Raw genomic sequence first — 22597 nt, 5'->3', positions numbered from 1 at the left:
TGTGGTGTTAGTGACCTAAATAAAGACACTGCAGTAGAACCTCATAGTTATGAACATCTCGGGAATGGAGGTTGTTCATAACACTGGGGGGTGTTCTTTCAAAAGTTTACAACTGAACATTGACTTAATACAGCTCTGAAACTTTACTATGCAGAAGAAAAATGCTGCTTTTAACCATCTTAATTTAAACGAAACAAGCCCAGAAAGTTTTCTTACCATGTCAAATCTTTCTTTAAACTTTCCCTTTATTTTTTTTAGTAGTTTACATTTAACACAATACTCTACTATACTTGCTTTTTTTTTTTTTTTAAATCTCTGCTGCTGCCTGATTGCATACTTCCAATTCAAAATGAGGTGTGTGGTTGACCGGTCAGTTTATAACTAGTGTTCATAACTCTGAGGTTCTATTGTGTTGCTAATTTATTGCTTGAGTTGATAGTCATCAGCCTGCACCATAACTACACTGACTGACTGTAAGGCCATGTAGTGTATTCTTGGCCATCTAAAATTATTTGGGTGGTATCACCTTGCTCAGTGCCTAATGATATACAGGCAGGCAGTCCCTGCATCAGGAGCCCAAGGCCCCAGTTCAGCCAGTTGGTGGCCCCCATGCTCATGCAGAGCCTTGCTGACTTAACTGGGGCCTAAATTCGACAATAGAAGACAGAGAAAAAGCACACTCGTTGGCCAGGTGAAGGTCCAATCCAAAAATGGGGTAGATTGTGTGTAAATAAATAAATCTCCTTTAGGGTCTGTATTGACTTAAACAAGGAATGGGTTTTTAGGACTTGTGCTTATTAACCTGGTAAAGAGGTCTGTGTTTAGAAATGCAATAATTTCATTTGATTTAGGATTGACAATTCATAGGCACCCCTAGTGGATATGTCCTGTAAATAGTTGTCTGGTCTTGGTGATGAATGTCTGGTTCTAACTAAAATACAAAGTAAGTTGTCTCTCTTTATCTTATTAGGTACATGGTTCATAGATTACTACTGGCAGCTCTGGGCAGAAGAGAACTCGATGACAGAGATCATTATGGCAACAAAAGACTTGATCTGGCAGGGCCATTGCTTGCATTCTTGTTCAGAGGGTAAGCATGATGATCAAAATTGTAGCCATTGAATGGTATTCAAATGTTAAAGAGGGTCTGATTTCATGTAATAGTTGTTGGGAATGTAAAACTGTCATACTAGAACAGACCATTGTTTCAATTCTGATATCCTCTCAGACCTTGGCCAGTCTCAGATTCTTCAGGGGAAGGTACAAGATGTACAATTATGGAATAACCTGTCCATAGGAAGAAACTTCTCTGAACTCCAGGCAATTAGTTGCTGGCTTATGCCCTGTAGGATGAGGAGTTTATATGCCTTTATATTTATGCTGCCTAATGTAACCGTGGATGGAATCCAAAATGTAATTCTATTTTGACTCCTGTGAAGCATTTCACTTCTATTTTCTGTGTCCTGTTTTCAAGAACTCTCCATAAATCTGTTTGATTAAATTGACCTGCTACAGAATGTTACTACAATTACCCTTCCTGGCTTCTAACAATTACATTTTCTGCTTTCGTTAACAGAATGTTTAAAAATTTGCTCAAAGAAGTGAGAATATACGCACAGAAGTTTATTGACAGAGGGAAAGATTTTAACTTGGAACTGGCAATTAAAACAAGAATTATATCAGACGGTTTGAAGTACTCATTGGCTACTGGAAACTGGGGTGATCAGAAGAAAGCTCATCAGGCCAGAGCAGGAGTATCTCAGGTAACATAGCTAAATAAGTCTTAGACAAGGTATAGGTTTAGTCTTGTAAAAGATTCTATTCACCTACCCAGAATGCTCATATTAAAAATTCTCTTTAAGATTCTGTCACGTCAGAGTTTTTATGTTGGCTAGGCAATCACTACAGAGTATATATTAAAGGTGAACAGAGTTCTTTCAGGGTCAGCCCTACTATAGAAGTTGCTGAATGCCCAAATGCACACAGTTAAAAGTTCTGCCAGTATAGTCATCTCTGAAGTGGAGACCTAGCTGTGATTCTGGGAGCTCTTCAGCGCCAACTGGTGAAGGGCATACCATACCGTAACGCATAACACCTGGTGCACTCCTTGCCCCAACACACTGTTGTCATAATCTGTATCTGAAAGGTGTCACGTAAGGTATCCAAACTGGTAAGACACTGGTCGTTAATGTTATTGTGTGATGTGTGTAAAGAATTAGAGATGTGTGCTGGAAATATGTTCTTAACATGTTTAGCAAGCAGTGCGTAAGCCCAACGAATGTTGTTTCGCCTGCTTGACTGTGTCTCCAATGTAAATTGAGCCAGGTGAGGCCAGAAACCAGGAGAGTACATTTACATTTCTGGTAAATGAAGCCCTTAAACTAGCAAGTGAGGGAGATGACCATTTAACGATTATGACAAAGGAAGGAGGCTTTATCCCCAGGAAGCCTTTCTGGCTAAATAGACAATGGGCTTTAATGAAATACAAGTAGAAACAGGGATTAATTAATTGAGATACATCATCTTAGGGACAAAAGAGGCCAGAGTGCTCAAAATCTGGGAGAGTTGGGTCCTTCAGCCAAAGGGGTTGAAGACTCTGGGAACTGACTGTAGGTGAAAAACCTGCTCACACAAAGATTGTAACTTGCTAAAGTTAAGTTTTAGTCAGTAGAATGTGTGTTGTGTTTTGGTTTGTTTGTTAACCTTTCATATCTCTTTCACCCTTACTTGAAATCACTTAAGCCTATGTGGGTTGTTAATAAACTCATTCTTGTTTTACTACAGACCATCTCAGTGATTTTTATATTTACTTCAGCTAATCTAACAGGCTGTTGTGTGCTCGGTCTCTTTTGGAGGCAGCAAACTTAACTTCTGTGAGTGGTCAGTGAGAGGGACTGGACACTACAGAAATACATCTCTGGGGAACTTGGGTTCACTGTTACCTGCAAGGGAAGGTTTGGACTGGCAGAGTCCTGAAGAGTTTGCTGGTAAGGCAGACAAGCTGATGTGTCAGCACCCTAACACAGAGCTTAGCAGCAGCAAAGCTAACTCTTGCAGAGGCAGAGCGGAAATACAGTGCCTCTCAGTTCTGGGTGACCTGGGCAAGTCTAAGATGAGTTGAGGCGAACTGATTTCTCTTTACAATTACTTTGATGAAAGGCATAACGATAGTTGTAGTTTAGGTGGTAACTGACTTCCTTCTAGTAGGCATTTTGAAATGGTTTGAAATGAAGAGTACAGCTTGGGTGTCTAATTTTAAAAACTTACAATTACATGTAGGTGTTAAACCGCCTGACCTTTGCATCCACGCTTTCCCACTTGAGACGCTTGAATTCTCCAATTGGTAGAGATGGTAAACTAGCAAAGCCCAGACAACTGCACAATACACTGTGGGGAATGGTCTGTCCTGCTGAGACTCCAGAGGTAACACAAGTTGCATTGAAACTTATGTATTCAAAAGCATATTTGCTTGTATTGTAGTATAACATCTGCAGATTTGTTGCAATATGCAGTTGCATTTTAATGTTGGTATTTAATTTCAGATTTAAAGTTAAATTTGCAGTGAAGGCATAAGATGTTTTTTAACTAATAAAGTAATTGTGTCTGAATCCACTATCAATTCTGTGTATGTGTTTTCTTGGAAACTATTTGTCTAGCCTTTTCAAAGGCATATTGATTTGTTGGTTTTTACAACAAAACTAAATCTATTTGTTAGGGCCATGCAGTAGGACTTGTGAAGAACTTAGCCTTGATGGCTTACATTTCTGTGGGGTCTCAGCCATCTCCGATTCTGGAATTTTTAGAAGAATGGAGTATGGAAAATCTAGAAGAAATATCTCCAGCAGCCATTGCAGAGTATGTATAAATGAGTTTGTCTCTGAATAATTTTAAACTTTTAATTCAAAACCGCTTTTTCAAATAATTCTGGCTTTCCTTTTCATAGTGCAACCAAGATCTTTGTTAATGGCTGCTGGGTAGGGATACACAAAGATCCAGAACAGCTGATGAACACACTAAGAAAATTACGTCGTCAGATGGACATCATTGTGTCCGAGGTAAATTTTCTGAATGAACGACCATGTAAATTCTAGCTGCGAAGGATGGAGTGTAGTAGGCAGAACACACCTTTCCAAGGTATGAGGACAAGTGGAAAGCCTTGCAAAGGCTTAGTGACGCAAACCATTTTTAAAGAGAATTTAGCTGAAAACTGCCCTTTCCAATTGGAACCATGTTCAGTGGAGCTCTAATACTCACCGCATACTGTAGATAGTAGCTTAAAGGCTCCCACTTTGGGGAACTTCACTTTGTTATAGCTCCTGCTGTGTGTACCATGACTCTTATTCCATGGGTCATACAAAGACTCGGATGTGTGAACCCGTTAATTCTCATTGTTTGCATATCCAGGTCTCCATGATCAGGGATATTAGGGAGCGAGAAATCCGCATCTATACCGACGCTGGCAGAATATGCAGGCCCCTTCTAATTGTGGAAAAACAAAAGCTGCTGTTGAAGAAGCGGCACATTGACCAACTCAAGGAACGCGAGTACAACAACTACAGGTAAGAAATCTCCCCAGAACAGGAAAAAGGGCTCGCTCTTTCTTCCAAATGTGATGTATAGTTCTCAGGGTTTGTTGAAGTCAGCTGAAGCTGCAAGCCACCATTGTATTTAAAAACTTGTTACTTGACTACTTTGTGTGTTCTACACAGTGTTGCTTATAATTGCCATAGAGCATGATTGTGTCCAATCAAGGCAGTGGTGTATTCCCTAATTTCAAACAAGATAAGTCTTGCTTTTTGACATCGCTAATGAAATCTGTATTAAATGTTACTTTTGAATAGTAAGGCATTGAGACAGTTTGATTGTTTAGTTGGCAGGATCTTGTGGCCAGTGGTGTAGTAGAATACATCGATACGCTAGAAGAAGAGACTGTGATGCTGGCAATGACTCCAGATGACTTGCAGGAGAAGGGAGTAGCATACTGTTCAACTTACACGCATTGTGAGATTCACCCATCCATGATCCTAGGAGTATGTGCATCGATTATTCCTTTCCCTGATCACAACCAGGTCAGTAGCCTCTTTCTTTCTTATCAACTTTAAAAGAAAGAGAGAGTATAATACAAAAGGAAAATTTAAAAAAGCATGTTTAACATATGTAGACATGTATATGCATGAAGAGTTTAATAGATGTTCTGTTGACACTGCTCCTTTTCTTGCTTTCATAGTCTCCTAGGAACACATACCAGTCTGCTATGGGTAAACAGGCTATGGGAGTTTATATTACAAACTTTCACGTTCGTATGGATACACTAGCCCATGTGCTGTATTACCCTCAAAAACCCCTTGTGACTACACGCTCTATGGAGTACTTGCGATTTAGAGAGTTGCCAGCAGGTATGTTGTGGCTTAATAAGCAAACCTAAAATGTATTGCATAAAATGTACACAAATACTAATATTTAAAGACCATTCATTATTGTGAAAAGTAACTAGGATTGTGCTTAGTAACTTCTGGTCTTTCACATTATTGTGCCTAGTAATCTGGGCATCACTAGCTATAAGGAGATCTTCTCAGTGTAGCTGCTGAGGCCACAACATGCATACAGTATATTAAAAAGAATCTCTCTCTCCCCCCCCCTCCTCCCCCCCGCACCCCCCTCACCACACACACAGAGACAGATTAAATTGTTGGAAATTAGTATATTTTTCATCAGCATTTGTTAGATCTCCACAAGGGGTCACTGTTGTATTGAAAGTTCTAATCCACGGTATATTCTGATTTTGTATGTATTCAATACCACATGGCCTATATTTTGTGTGTGTGTGTGTGTAGTGGAGATTGCTTTAATAAATGGCCGGGAAGTGTAAATATATGGAATACAGTTCATTTTGAATGAAGAAACCTTGCTTATATGAGCTGTAGGTCCTTTAAACATTTGCTACTATTGCATTACAGGTATCAATTCAATTGTGGCTATTGCATCATACACTGGTTATAATCAGGAAGACTCTGTCATCATGAACCGTTCTGCTGTCGATAGAGGTTTTTTCAGGTATGGTTTTCCTGAACTTTGAACTGTAGAAAATTGCTCACGTAAATGTTATGGTTGGTTTTACTCATTTGAAGATTTAAATCTTTCCCAGTCTTTATTCAGATGTCTAAAGGACATAACATGCCTTTTCTAAGCCTCTGGACAAATTTTAACTTAGACATTTTAAAATACTACCAGCAACTGATTACTGCCTATTGTTATTAGTGTGTTAAAATGTACAGTTGCTCTTTTTCAACCTAGTTTGTTTGTTTGTTTTTTAAAAAGTCACTTATAAAAGTTACAACTACCACAGCAAGAAGATGCAAAAGTAGCAACTCCAGTGAATAACTAGGGCCAAAGTTAAAAACATGACACACTTTCCCAACCAACCTTTTTTCTGCTCTTGCTTTAAAGTTAGCTCTTGTTTACTGCACTGAATCATATTTGTGTGTAGATTAAATGTAATAGGATTTGGATGTCTTCTCTTTTGAACTGTCAGTTATGTGAGCCCCTTGATGCCAGGCATTTGAGCTTCCCAATATAATCCTATTGTTAGCCAGGAAAGTGGTAAATGCTTGCACAGAGGATTTTTGCAGGTGTTGTAGAATAAGAAACATAGTTGCCATTATTGATGCAAATAGTCATTGATGTGACCTTTCACCACTTGGCCGCAGTTACACCTGAATGATATAATGGACACATTCATTGTTGTCTTTTGGCTATCTAGGTCCACATTCTGTTCTACTTTTGGTTGGATAGACCTTAGAGGCATGTTCGCTTCTTCACATCTGTTTACTTATGTAGAATAAGAAATGAGAAGCTGTGCTGGATTTTTATGGATCGCATTAATAATTATTGCCTAAAGTGAGCATTGGTTATGTTCACTGGCACATTTTAAAAATAAAAAAATTTTAAACTTCAAGTACGGCTGTGGATGCATATGCTAGCCTTTAAGGCAGCATTTAAAAAAAAAAAGAGAGAAATTGAAAAACCTGAATAAAACCAAAGCACTCTAGTGCATCGGAGGTGTACTTCAGAGTGTGCAGCTTAATGGATGCCGGGGGGGGGGAAATGTTCTTAAATTACTCATCACTGTACACATCATGTTTTAGTAGGTGTACAGGGGTGGTGTCATTGTTTACATTAGTATTCAGGTGATGGGGTGCCATCAAAACATGCAAGCTAAAAGGCAGGCAAAGGGAAAAGGGGTGACACATAGGAGTAAAGTAGTCTGGGTCGTAACACAGGGATAACACAATTCCCTTTTTTGTAAGATGTATAGTAGATCCCAAAGTTGCCACCATCTGCCACTAACCAGCAGTTTATTTGTAGACATCTCTGAGTAAAACTGTGAGAAGTGACTGTCATAATGTCCTTGTAGGGTTCATTGTTTCTCCTTGATTTGCTCTAGAAGTTTTACTGTAGTATCCAAGTAAAAACTTCTTGAGTGGGACCTGAGCATTCTTTCAGACTTGTCATTACTAGTAACGCTAACTCAACTGTGCTGTGAGCCAGGGCAGTTTTTCAGTTTTTATTTTGTTTAAAATGTCCTGGGAATTTCAGTTTATTACAAAAATTAAATTAAAAGTGGGTGAAAATCAGTGCAAAAACTAACCCCCATTTTCTAGGTAAATGCCAGGGTTAATATGGGGGAACAAAAGGACGGGGAAAAAGCAACAGACAGAAAAATAAGTGTATTATAAGTAAAAGGAGTTAATGCTGTCGCTTATTGCATCTGCACATTAACACTCTGTACTCATATACATACAAACAAGGACGTGCATATCTTCCACTACATTGCCTCACATTTATACGTGGACTAATTTATTAACAAACACTATCTACCTAATCTGTATTTTCATTCACTTGAATGGTCCAAATTTTTGTGTGAAAATGTTTTTTAAAAAAAATCAGCTTTTGTAAAATCTAGGAATTTTTCTGGACAAATCAATAAAAACAGAGAAAGGGCCTCAGTTGTGATGTAGATTGGGTGATAGCATATGACTTAAAAAAACACTGATATCTAAACAAGTTTTTCTTTTTAAATTTTCTTTCAGATCTGTGTTCTATCGCTCATATAAAGAACAAGAGTCCAAGAAAGGATTTGACCAAGAAGAAGTTTTTGAAAAACCTACACGTGAAACTTGTCAGGGTAAGAGATGATGGCAGATGGAAGAAACAAAGCCTGCAATTAGCAGCCGGCCTTTGCCAGACAGAGTCCTTCATGTTAACTTTACTATATTTGACTGTTTATATTGCACTGTAAACATGTAAACGATAAATTTGTGCTCTTGGTACAAAGAAACTTGTAAGGTCAGTAAAAAAAAAAACAAATATTCCCTTTCTGGATACGTTGGCAGCATGTACATTTATAGTAGAATCTGCACTTGCTAATATGTCATGAATTCACAACACTGGAGTGTACTAGCACAGAATGCAAATATGGTGTCTACTATTCTGAGAACGTGATTCTTAATGTTTTTGTAGAAATACTTTGAAGGATTTTTGGCTCTGAATTCATTTGTCTTTAATCTCAGGTATGAGGCATGCCATCTATGACAAACTAGATGATGATGGTTTGATAGCACCTGGTGTACGTGTGTCAGGAGATGATGTCATCATTGGCAAAACAGTAACTCTGCCTGAGAACGAAGATGAACTGGAAAGCACTAATAGACGATACACAAAGAGGGACTGTAGCACTTTCCTACGAACTAGTGAGACTGGTATTGTAGACCAGGTCATGGTAACCCTTAACCAGGAAGGATACAAGTTTTGCAAAATTAGGGTCAGTACCAGTGTCTATGGCTTCTGGGTTGTTTATACTTATTCCCTTTTTTTTTTAAAGTCACTGATCTAATGTTTTCTGTTCCCTCCAGGTGCGCTCTGTGAGAATCCCACAAATTGGAGATAAATTTGCCAGCAGGCATGGTCAGAAAGGTACCTGTGGTATCCAGTACAGACAAGAGGTAGCAACTTTTTTTTTCTCATACTTGTATATCTCACTGTACAGTGAAACTTGCGTATTAATGTGGATTGCCTGCAAAATAAGTTACCTTAATATATTGATTTAAATTTAACCTCTGTTCAGTTCTTATTATTTAAAATGTCTTTGATTCACTTAAGTTGAATTGGATTTTTATTTTGTTGGAACTCCCTAGCTTCTCACGAGGCATAATGAGAATCTCTTTCTTGCTTTAGGATATGCCTTTCACCTGTGAAGGCATCACACCTGACATAATCATCAACCCCCATGCCATCCCTTCCCGTATGACAATTGGTCACTTGATTGAATGTCTTCAAGGGAAGGTAAGGAGAACAGTTTGTGTTGTGTAGCTAAAATCTGAGAAGTAAACCGCATTTGTTTTATCTTGTGGAGAACCTGGTCTGCTAGTTTCTGGTATTTGTTAACCCACTAAAGAACGATAATCAAGTTCCTATTTGAGGATCTAGTAACAAAACAAAAGGTATATTAATTTCCTTAGGGAGAAGCCAGAGTGCTGTCTTCAGTGGGTCAAACCACAATGTGTTTATAGCAGAATTTCTTTGCTGCTTTTATTGACAGAATTACTGTACAAGCAGTCTCCTAATCTATGGAAAAGAAAGGCGTAACAGAGTTAGGCTAGTGTTAAGTGCTTCTGAAAATCCCACCTGTAACTTGTGCGTCTAAGTTTTGTTCAACAGAAAAATATCCATTCTATTAGAAAGTTTAGGTTGGACACAGTCCTGGGCATTGGGTCTGAAATCTTAACAGCAGGAGTAGGTTAGCTGTTTCAAGTTACCTGCATGCTGTCTGACTACTTTCATATAGAATGCACAGCTTGTGTCTATAAAAATTTACAGTATTCAGCAAACCCTTTTTCTCTATAGGTATCAGCAAACAAGGGAGAAATTGGTGATGCTACACCTTTTAATGATGCTGTCAATGTGCAGAAGATTTCCAATCTACTATCAGATTATGGCTATCATCTGAGAGGAAATGAGGTATAGTGCTCAAAATGCCAATCTAGCTAAAGGTTATTGGTCTGTTTTGATAATTTTTGTTATGTCTAGTTTAGGCTTGTGCTTCAGAGATTGTATTCTTTACTTCAGGTTCTCTACAATGGCTTCACTGGACGCAAAATCACATCACAAATCTTCATTGGTCCTACTTACTACCAGAGGTTGAAACATATGGTAGATGACAAGATTCATTCTCGTGCAAGAGGGCCAATTCAGATTCTTAACAGGCAACCGATGGAAGGTAGATCTCGGTAAGAATATTTGTGGATTTTCTTTTTTATGAGTGTCCTTGAAGTCTCACAGTTGGTTTGCTAAAGTAGAGAAGAATTAGCTGCCTCAACTGTGCAGCTGTATCTTAACTGTCTCATCCAATTAGCCACCCATTTGGAGTTGATGGTAGTGTGCTTAGGTTTGGACAGATAAAACATGACTTAGTCATTTGTAGTAGAGTTTGTTGTGGTTTGTCTGTTCAAACACTATATTGTCATCTGTTGTAGAAATTTTCTTAGTCATCCGACTGTTAGTCGGAGCAGCAGTTTTATAATTTGGCTGACTTCTTCCCAATGATCTTATTTTTGGGAGAAGGAGAAGAGATGATGACAACTTGCTGGGTACAGAGGCACTATTTGTAATACTGCTGATGTATTTGTACAGAATTAGGTCTCCGTAATAGCTGCTGGAACCATCATTTCTGACTTAATGATAAAATATCCCCCCCCCCCCCCTTATAGCGATGGTGGCCTTCGTTTTGGAGAAATGGAGCGAGACTGTCAGATTGCTCATGGAGCAGCTCAGTTTTTAAGAGAGAGATTGTTTGAGGCTTCAGACCCATACCAAGTTCACGTTTGCAATCTTTGTGGAATAATGGCAATAGCTAACACAAGGACACACACGTACGAGTGCAGGGGGTGCCGTAATAAAACACAGGTATGTATGGATTTCCTCTGCAAGTATTTCTACTTGCAGTCAAGAACAAACAATGATTAAAGGAGTATGATGGTGAGTGAGGATGAAGAGAGCAAGTGGTAAAAGAAACACAAAAATTAACCCAATAGTTACATATAACTACAAGTGTTTTTGTTTTTTCTAAGTGTCAGAGTTCATTCATATGTTTCCCTATAATTGCCAGAGTTCTGGCTGTGTCATTTGGCAGGAAATTTCACTTAAGTTCTCTTAAAACCCAGTATTATAAAATACATAAGTGAAAATGAACATTAAATCTTTTAACTTTTGGGGAAAAAACTGATGCTGTAAAACTCATGGATTGATTTAATGGCTTTGCCACTACTCCAACTGTTCAGAATATTATGTTTTGGTTGAGAGAGGAATAAACTTAAATGTCACATAGTTGAGGTGCTGGGGGAGGGAAATCACAGGTTTTGAATTAATATGGAAGTTTATATTAGAGTATAAACTGTAAAGAGGATTGTTTTTCTCTACCATAACTCAGTTACTCCTTCAACCTCTAAGGAGCTTAATTGTCTGGTAATAGTTAATATGCACAAATAAAATATCTTGACCAATAGGAGCAAAAGAGAGAGCTTTTGTCTACAGATTTTGACCACTGAAGGACATGTCTACTGTATTAAAATGATAAATTATAAATAGGTATATCTAATTAAACACTATCTCATAGAACTGGAAGGCACCTTGAAAGGTCATTGAGTCCAGTCCCCTGCCTTCACAGCAGATCCAAGTATGGTCCCTGACAGATTTTTGCCCCAGATCCTAAATGGCCCCCTCAAGGATTGAACTCACAACCCTGGGTTTAGCAGGCCAATGCTCAAACCACTGAGTTATCCCAAAACTGATGCTCCAGGTGAGGCTTGAACTCACAAACTCAGCATCACTCCATGCAGCACTGCTCTAGAAGTACTGCGCACTAACCTATTGCACGACTGGAGCCCATAAAGCTGAGTGTCTGGACAGGGGCTCAAACCCTGGACCTTCAGATTAAGAGCCTGATGCTCTACCAACTGAGTGTTGTGTTGATCTGGACCTGTAGAGAAACATATCAACACTATTGAGTAAAGTAGTGCCACCCTGGATGGAGTGTGATCAGTCATCCCTTCAAGGTGAATTGTAAAGACTTTCCCTAAAAGGCTATCAAAAATAGAACTTCATATGAAGCACTAGACCCTCCCAAAAAGTTACTATTTACTTAGTGAGTAGGGAGAGGGAAATTCATCTTTAAACAGATACCATGTACTAAATTTTCTTACCTCCCTTTCAGATTTCCTTGGTGCGAATGCCGTATGCTTGTAAACTCCTCTTTCAAGAGCTGATGTCCATGAGTATTGCACCTCGTATGATGAGTGTTTAGCCTTTAAAAGGCTTTGCTTTAGTTCTGACTTTACGTATATGCTTGTTCCGGTTCTAGTGTTCCATTTTAAAAGATTTTGAATGCAGAATGTTGCATATGTCATTTTACATCAGGTTGTTTTGCATCTGAACACTTTGTTTAAATGATCTTGAGCTTACTTTTTGTAAATAGAAATAAAGATTTGTAGTCAAATGTGAATTACATTTATTTGTATTTCTGCCAAAAGCATGTAAGCAAAACATTACTAAAAGGAAGAATGAGTCAGATAAGGAACTTATTATCAGGCTCTAGCCTAGAAGTCAGTGGTTGCAGCTTTCCAAAATACTAACTTAAACTGCATAAATGATATAGTCCTCACGTCACAGCTCTGCACCATCATCTGGGGAAAAAAAACAAAGGGATGCAGGTTCATAATTACAAGAGGGTAACACTACAGATACTCCAATATCAATGGAGTGAATTTTCTGTTTGTTCTTCATTGACTTAAATGTGGATAATCAGACCTTTCCTCTTTTTCTTTCTTCTGAGGGAACTGGATAGCTTAGGGTAATGGAATTGGGACCTTTCACTAAGGTCATTGGAACATGTCCATTGTCAATAGTTAGCTAACTACATAGACATTTAGACTGTACTTATTACTGATGCATCTGAGATGCCATCTGATGACTTCATGCCTGTCACTGCCTGAGAGAGTCAGACAGCAAGTCAGAGCTGGCACGCTGCTTCAGGAGCCCCAGAAGTGACAACTGTATGTGGATGAGAACTGGAACTGCTGGTGGGAACTGACCAAAGCAAGAACTCCTAATGAGCAGAAGGCTTGGGCAGTGGCCTCTAGAAAAAAGGGGGAGATTCAGCTTGGTGAAGGGAAGCAGGAGGGGCAGGCACGGAGGAAGGACTGGGAGTGGAACGCTGTCTGAGGGAGAACCCTCTCCATGAAGCGCTGTGGGAGCAGAGAGGTCTAGAGACAGGGGTTCTGAATCGAGAACACAGTGCTGGTGGAGGCTCTTGGATGGGTGAGAGGGGAATGGAAAAACATACTATGTATTTTTATTGCTTTATAACCAGGCTTTTGAGGAACTATGGCACTGGTGTAGATGAATAAATTGAACTCAGATGATGTACAAAAGGTGAGCAAAGGGGAACCAGGCTTGGCACAACTGTCATGCATTGGATGGCACTCGAAGCAGGGTCACCCTATCACAATGCCCCTTTAACAGCTTTGAAGTACACTCCTTTTATAGACTGTCTGCACCTTCACTTATTGATTAGCTAAAGCATATGTCAAACTTCGATGCAACAAAAATTAATTCTGGAGGAAATTGATTTTTGTTGCATCAACACTTTTCTTAACTCCTTGCCATTTCCTAAAGGTGAGAAGGAGCTGCAATAATTTGTGGCATACTTTTATTTCTCCTCATATGTATCTTTGTGACTATGGTGTACTATCAAGTCTGTACCATGCTGCATTCTAGTACTAGCATTGCCATTAACAAACAGCAAAAGCCTATCACTTCCCTGACCTGTTTTTGGACAATTTTCAGTTGTCCTTTAAAAAGCCAAATCATTAGATGCATGTATCCCCTGCATTTGTGATAATGGATTTCTAAAAAGAGGTATAATATGGCCAAAACCAAGCACCTTTAGCAAAGGGCATAACTTAATTATGTTAGTGTCTGACTTGACGCAATTGATGGTGGGATTCATTTTATACTCTTGCTTTACTGCTGGACAATATTTGATGTGCTTAAAAAAAAAAAATCTTCCAGCTATTGAGATGTCATTTAAAAGAGCAGAAGTCTAGAACCTAAATGAATGGATTACATACACTAACCTATAAATGTGTGTGATAAAGTTGTGAGGATGGAAGATGATCAAGGCTATTAGGACTACATATATTGGCAAAACAGTCCTGCTGTTTTTGGAAGTGTTTTTAAAGCCTTTTATACAATTTGAAATTCAGGTCTTTTCAGATAACATGGTGGCTGGAGAACCAATGAAATCACCACCATAGCCTGAAAGCTGAGCTATTTGGAACAGAAGGGATTTTTAGTCAATGTTTTAACCTTTACCTAGTTAACCTCTGATACCTAACACACACTTTGGAAAAAGCATGTCTTTAATAAAGATGCAACAACCCAATTCTCAGCTGTGTGAGAGCTCTTACACTAGAGACCTCCATGAGTGCTTCACCAGAACCAGAAAGACTGGGTTTGACATTAAAAATATCAGCAAGCTACAGCTAACAGTTTTAAATGCAACTTTTCAGGTTGTTCTCTTATATCCTAAACAACCAAAGGGCAAAAACTCCATTAAAAAAAAAAAAAAAAAGCTTTGCCCATATTACCTACCTTTAGTTATGGGTATTTCATGTAAGGCATTGAGAACAGTAATGCGTGCAGAGGCTGTAGCCTCTCCTTTGGAGTTTGATGCATGACACTCGTACTCTCCAGCATCCTCTTTACTCAAAGGAGATATCTATGAAAACAAGCAGCATGTATCCTTGTTTACTACAGAGGATTTGTTCTCCAGTTACTTTGTGTTACTGTTGGGTTGTATAACAGCAATAAACAATAGCACTAGTAATAGACTCAATACAGGTAACTGATCGAGTGGGAATTAGCAGTTGGAGACTGCACATGTCCAGAATATTCCCTTGGCCAGCAGTATGGAACATGCAATAGTTTTGTTTAAAAAAAAATTGCATCATAAACTGAACTTTTAAAAATAATGAGAATTTATTCCCTATTAGCAAAGAGAGCAGAAAACTCCATCCTGACTTCTTTCAACAGAGCCGAAGGGCCAGCGGTGGCTTCAGTCAGCCTGACTGGGTCAGTAGTGGTTTGCCCTAGTTCCCAAAGCAGATGGGTGGCAGTATCCAACTACACTACAGCAAGCACTCCGGTACCTGTCCTGGAGCTCAGCGAATCAATCCACTCCTAATTTCCCTCTGCCTTCCACATCAGGATTTGCTTTAGCCAGACTTCAAACCTTTGTTGTGTTTGCTTAGGTTTGTGTCTGATGTTTTAGAACTTCCTGTTGTCATGGAGAGGGAGGCAGGAAAAAGCGGTAGCCCTAATGCTCCTCTCCGGGAAGGTGCTTCATCATATTTCTGTTGGCTCAGTAGCGTATTTGCCCTGCTCCAAAGCTTTCTCTGCCCAAGCTTCCACCTCTGTTTTGGCGCAGGGTAAGCTAATGCCTTTGAGTTCCATTCCCCAGCCACCACCTCATTTGGCAGCTGAAGAGATTGCACAGTGTGGTCAGTTATTGCCAAAGCTTATCTACTTGCAAAGCAAATCTGTCACCCTGACCTACTGTGCCATCCTCTCTGCTGGCTTCCCTGCTGCTGCTCTTTCCCCTCTCCAATCCATTTCCATGCATTACAGCTCAGGCCCTAGGATGCTGCTCCAGTTGTCACACTCCCACTTGAGTAACTCCCTATATGAGAACAGTTTTTTAAAAGGTTGTTTGTTTTTTTTAACTTCAAGTTTTGAATGTCTGGGATGCAGATTCCTGAGAGTTCACATTCCTTGAGGACACAGGTCAGAGATGCTAAGAGCAAGGGTTTTCTGTGAACTCCAGGACAGACCAGTCCTGCCATGTTCACATAGCAATCCTCAGTCTGCGCTGTAGGACATGGAATCAAGTGGAAGTAAAGGTCTCTGCCTCTTTCCTCTTAAGTAAATGTCTACCGCGCAGTTCAGAGTTCTTTGAGGAGGGCATCTCATCTGGTCAAGCTTGTAACTATAGGGAACAGTCTCTTGAGCTGTACAGACTTGATTGGAAAGCGTTCCCCAGCAAGACAGGTACAAAATATAAACAGTGCTTGAGAGAGGTCAGGCTGATTCTGGCTTGGGTTTGTGGGGCTCATATGAAGTTATGAGAGTGACTCTGTCTCTGTGGAGAGGGAGTGTCTAGTGTAGTGCTCCATCTTGCACTATGCTCCACAAAAGGTAGGACAGTAGTGCCCTGATCTGTGGAGAATTCCACTCCCGTGTGACCTTCACCGAAGATAACTGGTCTCCAGTGCTAGCAATCCTGTCCTAGCTACCTGCTGTGCTGCACCTGTTGATCGCAGTATTTTACAGACAGTGCAGAAGGAGAGGTGGTCTGTCATTTCAGTCTGGTCCTATTCCTGAAAGCTTTTAAACATTCTGCTCTGCCTCATTGTTTTCACACACATTTTGCATGGGTGTAAATAACTACAAAAGATAAAAGCAAAGAACTGGGCCAACTGAATGCACTTAATCTTACTCCTTGTCATACATGTCACTGCTTTTTAACTTCAACCAAGAAAAATACTGCACCTACTCCATTGTAATTTCCCAGTATTATGCATAGAAACTTGGATCTTGCCAAAAAGTTATCAGAATTGTATATGAATGTGCACAAGTACTTACCAATACCCAGCCAGTCACTTCATGTTTCTCAGGGCCACCACGGGTCTGGATAGCTAAGTTGTCGCGGTCTCCAGGCAGGAGCTCCAGCCTTTGGACACCAGATTGTCCCCTTATTATCTGAGCAGGAATATTAAGAGTCAAGTTGGCAGTAGTTTGACGAGATTGCCATCATAAATACCTAAGCCCCTAACCCCCTAAAGCCTTGTCTACACACAAAAGCTGTCTGGATTTAACTAGGCCCATACAGTTGGCGTGGTTATACTGCTTTAAAGATGTTCCTACCACTATGGCTATTCCTATAGGGAAAGAGAATGATCTACACCAGTATCTGCATCCTGATGGGGAGGTTTGTACTGGTATAACACTACTGATAAAACAAAAAAATCACACCTCTAACTGACAGTTATACTGGTACAGAATCGGTATGCAGGCCAGGCCTACGACAGACTGTGGCCTGCAGAATACATGTGAAAGTTTTACTGATATAACTAGTTTGAGTAAGGGTGTGATTTTTTTTTACCAGTAAAAGCCATAGTGTGGATGCATGGCTATACCTGTTAAAGCACCTCTATACCAGTATAACTGCGTCCCTACCAGTGAGGGAGTCTATAGTAGTTAACGCTGTACAACTTTCTAGCTGAGGGTATGTCTACACTATGAAATTAGGTCGATTTTATAGAAGTCGTATTGCATATGTCCTCACTAAGCACATTAAGTCGGCAGAGCGGTGCACTGTGGGTAGCTATCCCACAGTTCCCGCAGTCTCTGCTGCCCATTGGAATTCTGGGTTAAGCTCCCAATACCGGATGGGGAAAAAACATTGTCATGAGTGGTTTTGGGTACGTCAGTCACCCCTCCCTCCATGAAAGCAATGGCAGACAATCGTTTCACGCCTTTTTTCCTGGGTTACCCAGGCAGACACCATAGCACGGCAAGCATGGAGCCCGCTCAGCTCACCATCACCTCTGCTGTTGTGGGCAAGTCTACTGTGGGGCCTGCTATGATCCAAGTAGCCAATGCAATCATTGATGTTCTGTTATCAAGGGTAGTGACTCTGGGAAATGTGTGGGCCTTTTTAGATTTTAGGTGCATCATATTCCTGTCCTTTGTTGCTGGTGAAGAAGTCTTGCAGCCCTACATTCCAGTCTGGTCGGCGCTGTAACACCCCATAGCACTTCTGTGGTTGACACGTGTAACAGCTCCAGGGCTCTTGCTCTTTTGCCTTGGCCGAGGTATCTTGCCCTACCTGGACCTCCAAGCCTTTGACACAGAAGCACCTGCAGCAGCTGGCATTGCTACACAGAGCAGCTCCTTGCCTTTGCAGCAGACGGTGCAGTAGGACTGCTAACAGCCCTCGTCGGACATGTAGCTTGGCCGGGGGTTCTGGGAATGTCTTCCCTGCCCAGCTCCTAGCAACCTCCAGGGCATGGTGTATGGCTCCCCTGCTTCCGCTGCAACTCTGCTCTCCTGCTCCCTAGCGACGACCTCGGGGGATCCGTTCTGGTCCTCCTGGGTGCTGCTGGCAGCAGATGGTGCAGTTGAACTATTAACCATCCTTGTCCACTGCTTCTGCTGCAACTCTGCTCTCCTGCTCTGGGGATCCGTTCATGAAGCCTGGACAGTAGTAAGGAGCAGCTCAACTATAGGCTGAGCAAGTGCAGAATGGTGGTAGAATGTGCCTTTGGACGTTTAAAAGCTCGCTGGCGCTGTTGGTCAGACCTCAGCACAACCAACATTCCCATTGTTATTGCTTCTTGTTGTGTGCTCCATAATATCCGTGAGAGTAAGGGGGAGACGTTTATGGCGGGGTGGGAGATTGAGGCAAATCGCCTGGCACCTGAATATGAGCAGCCAGACACCAGAGCGATTAGAAGAGCACAGCAAGGCACACTGCGCATCAGAGAGGCTTTGAAAACCAGTTTCATGACTGGCCAGGCTTCGGTGTGACAGTTGTGTGTGTTTCTCCTTGATGCAAACCTGCCCCTTTTGTTGATTTTAATTCCCTGTAAGCCAACCGCCCTCCCCCCTTCGAAATAAAGTAGCGATTGTTTTGAAACCATTCATTCTTTCTTTAATAATTTAAAAAAAAATTAGATAATGGACAAGGTGGGATGGGGGAGGAGGGAAGAACAAGGCCACATTCTTTATTGTAGCCACACTAAAAGTCAAACTGTTTGAATGACAGCCTTCTGTTGCTTGGACCATCCTCTGGAGTGGAGTGGCTGGGTGCCCGGAGCCTCCCCCCTGCGTTCTTGGACGTCTGGGTGAGGAGGCTACGGAACATGGGGAGGAGGGTAGGCGGTTATACAGTGGATGCAGCGGGGGTCTGTGCTCTTGTTGGCTTTCCTGCAGCTCCAACACATGCTTCATCATGTCCGTTTGCTCCCCCAACAGACGCTTCAGCATGTCCGTTTGCTCCCCCATTAGCCTCAGCATCACGTCCTGCCTCCGCTCTTCGCGCTCACTTAATTCTTTCCTGGCCTCTGCCACTGAATGCCTCCATGCATTAAGCTGTGCCCTATCAGTGCAGGAGGACTGCATGAGCTCAGAAAACATGTCATCGCGAGTGTGGTTTTTTTGCCTTTTAATCTGCGACAACCTCAGGGACGGAGATGATAGGGGAGTGTTTCTACACTCTACAATTCTGGGGGGACTGCGTGGCCACCTGTGCTGCTGAGTTTGCCACACTGACCAAACAGGAAATGAAATTCAAAAGATCCTGGGGCTTTTTCTGTGTACCTGGCTAGTGCATCGGAGTTCAAAGTGCTGTCCAGAGTGATCACAATGGAGCACTCTGGGATAGCTCCCGGAGGCCAATACCGTCGATTTGCGTCCGCACTACCCCAAATTTGACCCAGCAAAGTCGATTTTAGCGCTAATCCCCTTGTGGGGGAGGATTTTATGAAGTCGATTTTAAGAGCCCTTTAGGTCAATGGAATGGGGTTGGTTGTGTGGACACAGTCATTTTTAAATCGACCTAACGTGGCTAAATTCGACCTAACCTCGTAGTGTAGAACGGCCCTTATTAGGCAACTTGCTAGCACTCAGCATTGCCCCTAACTCTGTTCCCACTGAAGACAGTGGTAAAATGGCCACAGACTACAATGGGAGCAGAGTTAGGCCAGCGCCTAGCACTTCGGAAGAGCCTACCCTAAATGCCTGAAATGGTGCAAGTACTTGTATAAAGATGGGAAAAGGTGGTTCCCTGGGCTGTCCATGGTGGCTGCTGTCTGTTTTTCAGTAGCACCTACAGTCCAAAAGGCCAGAGTTTCAAAGTGTTCAGCACCCAGCAGCTCCCATTGTCCTCAGTGATAGTTTGGAGTGTGGGGCTGGATTCTCTATTCTCAGTGGAAGCTTCAGGGTGTTGAGCCCTTTTGAAAAAACTTGGCCTTTGGGCTCTGGAGTAGTGGGAAACTAGCACTGCACATGCTGTTACCAGGGCAGGGCCCAATGGCACGTGACTTTCCCAAGGAGAATGGTGCACAAAGTAAACCAAAGGCAGCAACCTGAGCGTCTGCTGCCCTAAAACCGATGTTTTCCAAATGGTCATGGGCAAGACTGGCAAAAAAGGCTTGTCATTGTGAAGCTTCTAGACACTTCTGCACAGTGCAAAGCCACACTATGACCAGCTTAGCTGAGAGGATCCTTGATAGAAATGTTGCCTGGAAGCAGAAAACCACACCCCTTTGTTGATGTGTGGTTTGTGTTTTTTCAGCCTTTTTGGTGCTGAGGGAGGAGATAACAAAAGATCTGCCTCGTTAATCAGCAATGAAGCTAATGGTGTACAAGCTACACCTGGCAATGTACCATACAACGTTCTACAGTTCAATTGGTAAATATTATTCCTTTCCATGATTATTTTATTTACAGAAAACAGCAGCTTAATTCTGCCCTTCCTGCACACTCCTCCCATGCAGTGCTCTAGTAAGTTCCTGAAAGTGCTGGTGAGTGGCATGTTCAGTTTCCTGTGAGAGGAGGTTGTCATTTCTCTGTGCCAAACTTTAATTGGTGACACTGGAGCACACAGCTAGTTGTGGAGCTTTAAAAGTCCACTGAAGATCTGTCTGACAACGTACACCACAACTGATTTCACTTACAAACAACAAGGTCTCCTATGTCACCAGGAAATGTCTGTAGTTGGCCCTATTATTTAGGTGGGTCACTATTTGAACAATTTTCCTTAAAATGTTTTAAATATACATTCTTTAAATTGATTGTAAAGGGCTATAAACCATCAGAGGTCCCAAGAGCCTGTGGGTTTGAGAAAACTTGAAAAGTGATGGAGTCTGCACAATGGCACTTTTTTTTTTTAATTTTAACCTGCACACTCTGTTTGAAATTTAACACCAAATCAAAGTCTTCTCTCTATCCTATCACTTCCAAAGAGGCAGCAAAGCAGGAAGTGCACATGTGAATGTATGGAACCTGCCTTGCTTTGGGCTTCAGGGTCCTATGAGGTCCCAATGCCAGATTCCGATGCAGTTTCTGGAGTTGAAGATGACTGTGCACCTTCCTTGCTATGAACTAAGGGTAAAAAACAAACCCAGGCCACCAGCATTATCTAACCCACAGCCCAGGAGTAGCATCACCTCAAGGTTAACAAAAGAAAACAAAAACACTGCAGGATTACTATGACTCTGACCTGGGCATACAAGGCCAATGTTTTCAAAGCCACAGGCATGTATGAGCATAAAACAGATCATTGGGAAACATTCTTTAGCTACTCTTAACACCAAACTTTAATATGGCAAAGCATAATTGTGTTTCTCTTATCAGCATAAACAAAAGTGTAAAAGAAAAAAATATTGGTTTTGGGGGGCAGAAGGAGGAATTCAATAAATCCAGACTGGGGAGTGGGAATGGGAAATAAAGATGTTCTCTTTTTTTTTTTGCATTGACCAGAGAAACTCACTGTAAACACGCTCTTCTGCTGGTGGGTTTGCTGTAGCCTTTGTCTTGCAATTGCTGTCTAACAGGCTTAGCTCTCCTTTTGAAAGTGCTACAGTTCTCAGGTGGTGTTGGATTTGGTAACGCATTCGGTATTTTTCTCATCCTTGCACAAATGGGACTGCCCTTCTTTCTTGCCACTTTAAAAGCAGTGCAGAGCTTGCTGTAAATTGCCTTTCTTTTTTATGGACTAGTTCTTTCTGCCAATTTCCCCCAAGAAGTGAAGAATATTGTACTATAGTAAATAAACATGGCATAATCCATGCTACCCATGAAAAACAGATCCGTGCCACTGACCTTATTCCAAGTGAGCACTGGGGTTGGAATGCCCATGACTTCACAACTCAGGTAAATCTTTGCTCCAGTGACATTCCAGATTTCCTTAGGGGGAGTCACAATGGAAGGCCCTGAAAAGAGAGAAATCCTTTAAAACAGGTGACTCCAACTTGATGTCTGGTTCCCTGCTTCTTGTTTGTACCTAGTTACATTCAGTAGTTTTTCAGTGCCAGGACTCTCTAATACTATTATAGGCAGGTTTGGTAGCTCCACCCAATTAAGGTTGCCCAACACTTCCCATTATAAGACTCTGTTTTCAGTTGCTTATGACTTTGCCAAATTTGAACTGTTTGGGCTGAAATTTTCCAGACTGGGTGTCTGCCTCAGGCTGAATTAGTTTGGAAAATTTCAGCCAAAATGGTTCAGCTGCTTCTAACAACCAAAATAGGGGAAAATATGTTGTTTTACCCACATTAAAAAATTCAGGTGACATTTTCATTGAGATGCTCTAACACCTCTATGCTTTGGAACAGGGGCTTGAAATTTGGCAGGGGAGTGACCTTTGTGTCAGGTATGTGCCTTTTGCCACCCCCATGAAAATTTGGCCAAGTTATAAGCC

General features: G+C 41.2%; 2 protein-coding genes across 2 annotated transcripts in view; one reads left to right on the top strand and one right to left on the bottom strand.

Moving 5' to 3' along the window:
- The window catches only part of POLR2B (RNA polymerase II subunit B), a 26826-nt gene extending 14270 nt beyond the window's left edge, over positions 1-12556 (top strand). Inside the window, exons 9-25 of the mRNA XM_026653285.2 lie at positions 971-1090; positions 1577-1763; positions 3280-3423; positions 3716-3855; positions 3944-4055; positions 4405-4559; positions 4871-5069; positions 5228-5396; positions 5958-6054; positions 8091-8185; positions 8571-8821; positions 8913-9002; positions 9235-9342; positions 9904-10017; positions 10126-10286; positions 10767-10962; positions 12269-12556. Of these exons, the coding sequence (XP_026509070.1) occupies positions 971-1090; positions 1577-1763; positions 3280-3423; positions 3716-3855; positions 3944-4055; positions 4405-4559; positions 4871-5069; positions 5228-5396; positions 5958-6054; positions 8091-8185; positions 8571-8821; positions 8913-9002; positions 9235-9342; positions 9904-10017; positions 10126-10286; positions 10767-10962; positions 12269-12358 (2428 nt within the window). The 3' untranslated portion in view covers positions 12359-12556. The remainder of the gene's footprint in view (positions 1-970; positions 1091-1576; positions 1764-3279; positions 3424-3715; positions 3856-3943; positions 4056-4404; positions 4560-4870; positions 5070-5227; positions 5397-5957; positions 6055-8090; positions 8186-8570; positions 8822-8912; positions 9003-9234; positions 9343-9903; positions 10018-10125; positions 10287-10766; positions 10963-12268) is intronic.
- Positions 12548-22597, bottom strand: part of IGFBP7 (insulin like growth factor binding protein 7) — a gene marked incomplete at its 5' end in the record, with an annotated part of 27057 nt that continues 17007 nt past the window's right edge. Inside the window, 4 exons of the mRNA XM_026653286.2 lie at positions 12548-12737; positions 14707-14833; positions 16756-16872; positions 22000-22109. Coding sequence (XP_026509071.2) covers positions 12718-12737; positions 14707-14833; positions 16756-16872; positions 22000-22109 — 374 coding nt within the window. The remainder of the gene's footprint in view (positions 12738-14706; positions 14834-16755; positions 16873-21999; positions 22110-22597) is intronic.

Source organism: Terrapene carolina, unplaced genomic scaffold, assembly GCF_002925995.2.
Source record: "Terrapene carolina triunguis isolate 2854851 unplaced genomic scaffold, T_m_triunguis-2.0 Scaffold136, whole genome shotgun sequence".
In the NCBI taxonomy this organism is placed as follows: domain Eukaryota; kingdom Metazoa; phylum Chordata; order Testudines; family Emydidae; genus Terrapene; species Terrapene triunguis.
This window is presented reverse-complemented; position numbering and strand designations above follow the sequence as displayed.